The 7281-nt window shown below is 53.7% G+C and overlaps 1 protein-coding gene across 1 annotated transcript; it reads left to right on the top strand.

Annotated features, from left to right (window-relative positions):
• Positions 1-6: 6 nt before the first annotated feature.
• On the top strand, positions 7-7281 carry OPRD1 (opioid receptor delta 1; the record flags this gene model as incomplete). The annotated part of the gene is made up of 3 exons (XM_005427128.1): positions 7-241; positions 5686-6035; positions 6758-7281. Coding segments are annotated over exons 1-3 (1104 nt in total), but the record flags the coding sequence as incomplete, so codon positions are not given.

Genomic DNA, 7281 nt, shown 5'->3' with positions numbered 1-7281 from the left:
TGGATGTGACCATGGATGTGCCCGTGGAACTGCCCTCGGGGCTGCCCACGGCCACTGCCACCCCCTGGGGCAACGGCACCGCCTGGGCCCCCCTGCCCGGACATGGGGTCAACGACACGGGCCTGCAGCGGGCCAAGAACGCTACATCCATCCTCATCGCCATCGTCATCACTGCGCTCTACTCTGTGGTGTGCGTGGTGGGGCTGCTGGGCAACGTCCTGGTCATGTACGGCATCGTCAGGTGAGAGCTGGGCAGGGGTGGGGCATGCGCGGGGAGCAAGGGAGCATTTTGCGCGCACCAAGTGCGAAAGCGCCGATGGGGCCAGGCTGTGCCGGGGGTCAGTGTGCAGCACGTGGGAGGTGTGAGCTGGTGACGCTGACTGTGCGCCAGGAGTGGATGTGCACTAGGGGTGAGTGCGCACCAGGGTTGAGACAGGACCAGGAGGGAGTTTGCACTGAGAGAAAGTGTACACAGGGGTGAGTGTGTGCTGCGTGTCAAACAGCAGCAGAAGTAAGCGTGAACCAGGAGTGAGTGTGCAACGGTTGTGTCTGCACTGGGTGTGAGTTTGCCAGCAGCAGGAGGAGGGTTGGGTATGAACCGACTGCTTGTGCGCATCGAGACGGCTGCGATATGCGTATGAGCAGTACGTGTGCAAGCTGTACAAGTGTGGGGGGTGCGGTGCTGTGCAAAGGGTGAAAGCAGAGGCCATGTGTGCCTGGAGCAGCTTGGGGAGTGCGAGGGAGATGTTTGGGCATTTGGGGCGGGGGGGCATGGGCGACACGGCCCGGCCCCAAGTGGGTGCCTCTTGTCCTTTGTGAGGAAGAGAAGCCGCAGGGCTGGTGCCGAAAAACCCACCCAACCCATCCCCAGCTCCTTCTTGTGCCAGCACCTCCTGCAGCTGCCTGACTTCTGTTTTTCTCTAACAAAGAGCAGAAACTGCACGGCCCAGCCCCATCTCCCACAACGGCTGAGCTGTCCTCTGATCCCCCCAATGTGGGCTACCGGCTCCAGTAGCCGAGAGACCTACTTCAGCTGCATCCAAGACCTCGGCACCTGTGGTGAGGCTTTCCCTGGGCCAGAGGCAGGGTCTGCAGGGTCTCTGCACCCCAGAACAAGCAACATGACCCAAATGCCCCCCACTTTAAAGATGGGGCATGGCAAGATACTGCTGTATCCCGCCACACACTTGTGCTAAGGTACAAAACCTCATCAGTCCCTTTGTCCGAGACACTGGGTGGTCCTGCCTGGTTAAGATGGGTTGACATAGAAAATGGGACCATAAAGCCAAGTCTTACCAGACCACAGGACCAGTGCCAGCAGCGAGGGCTGACAGAGCTCCTCCACAGCTCTGCCAGCAGCAAAGGATGGGGCTGTGCTCACAGTCACAGTCTGTGAGGGCACAGACCCCAACACCTCCAGCCTGGCAGGAGGGAGCAGAAGAGTCTCACTAGGTGCCTGGGCTTCATGGCCACCGCCTTTGCACTGGAGGGGGCTTGGTCCTGTAGGTCCAGAATCTGTGGGGTGATTCCAGTTTCCACTGCTTCAGGTGATGCTGTAACCCCAGCTTGGCCAAAACACTAAAGCCAAACCAGAGCTGGTGGCTGGATTTAAACAAACCCTCCAAATTCACATTGTTTTAACCATTTCCACCCTCATTTCCCCATCCCTTTCAGTCCATAGCTATTGTTACCAGAGGTCAGCACAGCCTGGCACTGCACGCGCACAAATAAATGCGGTGACTCACCGGAGGGAAGGAAACCATCTTGAAACGTGTCTGTGAGCCACCCCGGAGTGCCCATTGCCCTGGTATCAGGCTCTGCTGCCCCTGCTCCCCACTCTTTGTGGGGCTCTGCTGTGTGTTTTTAACCATCCAAGAGGGTGGGCAATGGGGAGTGGTGTGGGGGAGTAACTCGCTGACCCGACCTGACCCCTAATGGGATTTTTCATCCACTCAAAAGGGACATCAAAAATGAGCCCTGGTCTGAAAAAGCAAATTGAGGTAATTGCAGCAGAGACAGATGCCATGAATAATGTCAGGGTGAGGGATGAGTGTTATTAGACCCCCTCCAGCTGGTTCTGCTCAGAGAGGAGAGGGAAACCATTTTAAAGAGAGTGATTTCATGTGCAAACATCCTCTCTATTTTACTGAGTAACTCCACGTAATCCAGGCTTTAGCCAGCCTGACAGCCGCAGATCCCTTCACCACGCCATCTAGCCCCACATTTTCCAACTGATGCTGGAATTAAACACAGAATCACAGAGTGGCTCGGGTTGGAAATGACCTTATAGACCACCTTGTTTCACTACCCTGACATAGGTAGGGTTGCCTTCCGCTAGACCAGGTGGGTCCAAGCCCTGTCCAAGCTGGCCTTGAACACTTCCAGGGATGGAGAATATCTCCCATGAAATGAGCAAGTATCATGCTCCAAGCCCCTGGGACAGGAGGGGCTGCAGGGACACGTGTCTTCACCCCTTCCATGGCCAAAGCCATCTGGAGTTTCCCAGGGTCCTTGTCAGAGTTGCTCCATGTTGACAGGGTTTAGGCCAGGACTAGGGGAGACCTGTGTCCGTGGAAGAAAGGGCTATGAGGTGGGATCAGCTTGGGTTTGGACCTCACTGCCAGGGAGATTTTGGGTGTTTGCCTCGTGCTCTTCTCCTAATGCCACCTCTAAGTGCCCTTGGGCGTCCAGGCGGGGCGTCCAGGTAGTCTGGAAGCACGGCTGGAGCGCATCCTGGGGGTCAGGGACCTCTGGGACCACACTGAGTTTGCCACAAAGTCCAAGAGTGCTAGGAGCTGGCAGATGCAGACACAGGGCCCTGGTATATAGCTCTGTGAATGGACACACCATGAGCCAAGCACAGCCAAATTCCAAATGAATCCCTCTCCAGAGCAGCCAAGCCCAGCACCCTCCCCACCACAGCTCTGACCAGCACTGCCATGGCCACTGTATTGTCAGATGCTTTTAAAAATACTCCTGCAAGCAATTTGCAGCTGTGAGCTCAGGGCTGCAAGTGCCCTCATCCCCACTAAGCCCATCAGCCCCCCACCAGCTCCCACACAGGCTGCAGGGACAGCTGGGTGCAGGCTTTGTCAAGCCAGGCTCTTTCAAGCAGTGGCTTTTAGCAGCCCCAGGAGTTTTTCTTTCGCTTATTATTCACTTTTCTTTCACTTATTTATTTTCCAAGAGGTTTGGAGAGGGCATCCCCACTTGGGAGTCGAGACTGGAATGCGGAGCTGCCCTGTGCTTGCCCCATCCCCTCCCATCTCTTCTCTCCATCAACACTACCCAGATTGTTCCGTTCAAGTGCATAACTTCCCAATCAAGGCACTCACTCAATTGCAATGTGTTTGGCAGCCTGGGGAGGCCCATCAGCAGCAGTGGATGATTTGCTCTAATGTGGGCAATAAACCTCTTTCCTGGAGCAGCAGTTTCATTTGCAGCTCAAGAGGGTCACCAGGATGGACTCCTCACCCTGTGCAGGAGGTTGAAACCTCAGCCCAAACCTGAGGGGGCTGAATCTTCCCTCAAAACCTCAGTACTGGAAGCTAAATTGGCATCCTTATTATCCCAGTCATCCCTATCATCATCCCAAGTTATTCCCATCAACCCCACCATCCCAGTTATGTCCTTCATCATCCCAGTTATCCCCAGCCTTATCCCAGTTATCCCTGTTATTCCAGTCAAATGCATTGGCAGAGTCAATCCATCACCCTAGACATTCCCATTGTCATCCCTGTCACTGCTTTGCCCTCACCAGCCCCATCCTGCCTGGGGATGGGTGACAGCTCTGGCCCTCCAGTCCCCCACCCCTGGCACATCTGGCAGGGGGTTGGGAAGTGCTTACCCAGCACAGCTAAGCACATCTAGCAGATCATGAAATGAATAACAGATTTTTTTACTATTTTACTCAAAAACCAGAGACCAAAGATGTGTGAATCTACCTGAACTGACTGTTCACATAGGAGAGGCAAAACCTGACAATACCACAAATTCTCAGCTTTTTGTTTAACCTGGGAGGAAACTTTTCTGCAAGAGCGCTTGGAAAAAAACACTAAAGAGAACAGAAAAGGACTTTTCAAGGACAAGACATTTTTAATGCCATATTTAAATTTAAAAAAAAAAGCTCGGCTTGAATATTTCCGCCCTTGGGCAATGGGCTGCCATTTGCAGCCATGGTGAAAGAGACAGGAATGCTCTTGGAGCTGGGAGCTGGGTTAAGCTGCTATTTTTTGTTTTCTCCCAGAGAGAAATTAGTTTTTCAGCTCCCGTTCCCAGTTCTATTGACAATGCAAACTGGTGGGTCTCTGTCCCCATGAATACACTCCCCTGACCCTGCTGAGATGGGGAAAGGATAAGGGGAAGGGATTGGATACCACCATCAATCCCAAGGGCCTCTTTCCCACATCAACCTGCTGTCCTGGGCTCCAGCCATGGCAGGACCACCTGAGATGGGAGTCACTCAATCCGCCCACCTTAATTTATTTCATGTACCCCCAACATGCAATGAGCTGTACTAATTATCACAGAATCCTAGAATGCTTTAGATTGGAAGTGACCTTAAAGCCCATCTCATTCCACTCCCTACCATGGGCAGGGACACCTTCCACTATCCCAGGCTGCTCCAAGCCCTGTCCAAACTGTCCTGGAACACTTCCAGGGACGGGGCAGCCACAGATTCTCTGGGTACCCTGTGCCAGGTTATTACCACCCTCATATCTGCTTCAAACCTGCCCTCTGTCAGTTTAAAACTGTCTTACCCCTACCACACATGTGAAAAGTCACTTTCTGTCTATTTTATAAGTACACCAAGGAAAACAACCTTTTCATCTCAGCAACAAAGGGGTCATTTCCCCCCTCTATGCCTTGCCCTAGTGCTGCTACAGGCAGGCTTAGGCATGCAGAGATGGTTTTGGGCAAACTGACCCTGATGTTAATTAATGAGGGTACATCTAAAAAAGCTTGAGGCTGGGGAGGATGCTCTCTGAGCAATGGGGATTTGCTGGAAGGGAGCACAGGAAGAGCTGGAGCTGCTGGTGCAGCCCTGCAAAGAGCACGGTCTTCACAGAGCCACTCCCACCCCACGTGTTGCCCTTTGGGGGTGCCCAGCAGATCCCTCGGTATCTATTTCCAAGCCACCGCACCATTCAAACACTTGCAGGATTGGATGCTCCTGGGACACACACACATCCCTGCTTCTCTGGCATCTGCCATAACTTTGCCTCATCCCTTCAGGAAAGGTTTGGACATGAGGGACCACGCATTTCTCTTGCCACGGTGTGACAAGAACCAGAAGCAGAGCCGGCCCTTCCCAAATGCCCTGGGGGATACAGCCAGGCTTCCCCAAAGGCTCTGGAGCTCCAGGCTGGCTAATTGGGCTGCTTCCAGATGGCCTGTTTCCGGGGGTAATTGATCCAATTTCTGCAAGCAACCTTGACAGGGAAGCAGGCTGGATAATCACAATTTACTAGGTGGAAAATCAGATGAAGGAGGGTTGAGGGGATAAAGGACATTGTGCAACTGGTTCAGGGAAATGCCGAGCACATTGGTGCTGCAGAAAGCCACATCACAACACTCTTGCCCACCAAGGCTGGTGTCACCTTGTGAGCAGACAGGCTCTGCCCCCTCCTCATCACATCAAGTGCCCTGACCACCTGTAACATGCCCTTTCTCTGCCACCCCCAGGTACACCAAGATGAAGACAGCCACCAACATCTACATCTTCAACCTGGCACTGGCCGATGCAGTGGCCACCAGCACACTGCCCTTCCAGAGCGCCAAGTACCTCATGGAGACCTGGCCCTTTGGGGAGCTGCTCTGCAAGGTCGTGCTCTCTATTGACTACTACAACATGTTCACCAGCATCTTCACCCTCACCATGATGAGTGTGGACCGCTACATCGCCGTGTGCCACCCGGTCAAAGCCTTGGACTTCCGCACACCGGCCAAAGCCAAGATCATCAATGTCTGCATCTGGGTGCTCTCCTCCCTTATCGGGGTGCCCATCATGGTCATGGCAGTCACCAAGTCAAAAGGCAAGTGTCTTGGGGTACATGTCCCCTCCTGTCCCATCAGTTCATCCCAGGGGGGATCTGGCAAACTTGATCTCCAGTCCTGTAGCAGATTTGTGGTCAGTAGTGGGCGCCTGTCTGTGACACCATAAATGCCCTGTCTTGGAAAAAGCATCATGGTGTTATTTCCCATCTTTGAAACTGTCCCAGAAATTGTCCTCCCTTCCCCTTAAGGGTAGGGATCCCACACCTTTCCCCATCTCCAGTCCAACCAGTGCCTCTCCCCACCTCCTGGTATGGAAAGCAGGGGGCCTAAAAAAAACCCAGTAATGCTGCAAAGTCTCCAAGTGACTCACACTAAGATCTGCAGCTCCTATGTGGGGTCACTGGTCCTTAGCTGCTAGGAAAGCTCTGGGCATCTTGAGGAAGTGGACAGATGTCAGTGAAGGGTGATATGTGGATGTGACATGGGGATGTCCATCATGGGGGTTGAGAGAAGGCAGGATTGGCCTTGAGTGGCTCAGGAGGCCCTGCAGGGAAAAGGTTCCAGAGTCACTGCATCCACTGCCTCTCCTCAGTGTCTTCTGGACAGGGGTCTGATGGCACAGAGCTCTTGGGGAACCTCTGCCAAGAGCAGGCAGGTAGGAATGCATCTCCCTGGGGTTTTAACAAGCCATTACTGAGCAGAAGGCAGAATATTCTCAGCAGACATTGAGCTTCCTCTTTGACCTTCCTCTCTCCTACAGATGGTATGGTCCTGTGCACTCTCCAGTTTCCTGACCCTCCCATCTACTGGGACACTGTGACCAAGATATGTGTCTTCATCTTTGCCTTCTTGGTCCCCATTTTGGTCATCACCATCTGCTACGGGCTGATGATCCTTCGCCTGAAGAGCGTCCGGCTCCTCTCAGGCTCTAAGGAGAAGGACCGCAACCTGCGGCGCATCACACGCATGGTGCTGGTGGTGGTGGCAGCCTTCATCATCTGCTGGACACCCATCCACATCTTTGTCATCGTCTGGACGCTGGTGGACATAGACAAGAAGAACCCCTATGTGGTGGCCAGCCTGCACTTCTGCATCGCTCTGGGCTACACCAACAGCAGCCTCAACCCTGTCCTTTATGCTTTCCTGGACGAAAACTTCAAGAGGTGCTTCCGAGAGTTCTGCCTGCCTTTCCGAGCTCGTGCGGACCAGAACAGCTTCTCCCGCGCCAGGAACACCACGCGGGACCACGTCTCCACCTGCACTGCTTCTGAAGCCCGCAACAAG

Source organism: Geospiza fortis, unplaced genomic scaffold, assembly GCF_000277835.1.
Source record: "Geospiza fortis unplaced genomic scaffold, GeoFor_1.0 scaffold432, whole genome shotgun sequence".
Lineage (NCBI taxonomy): Eukaryota > Metazoa > Chordata > Aves > Passeriformes > Thraupidae > Geospiza > Geospiza fortis.
This window is presented reverse-complemented; position numbering and strand designations above follow the sequence as displayed.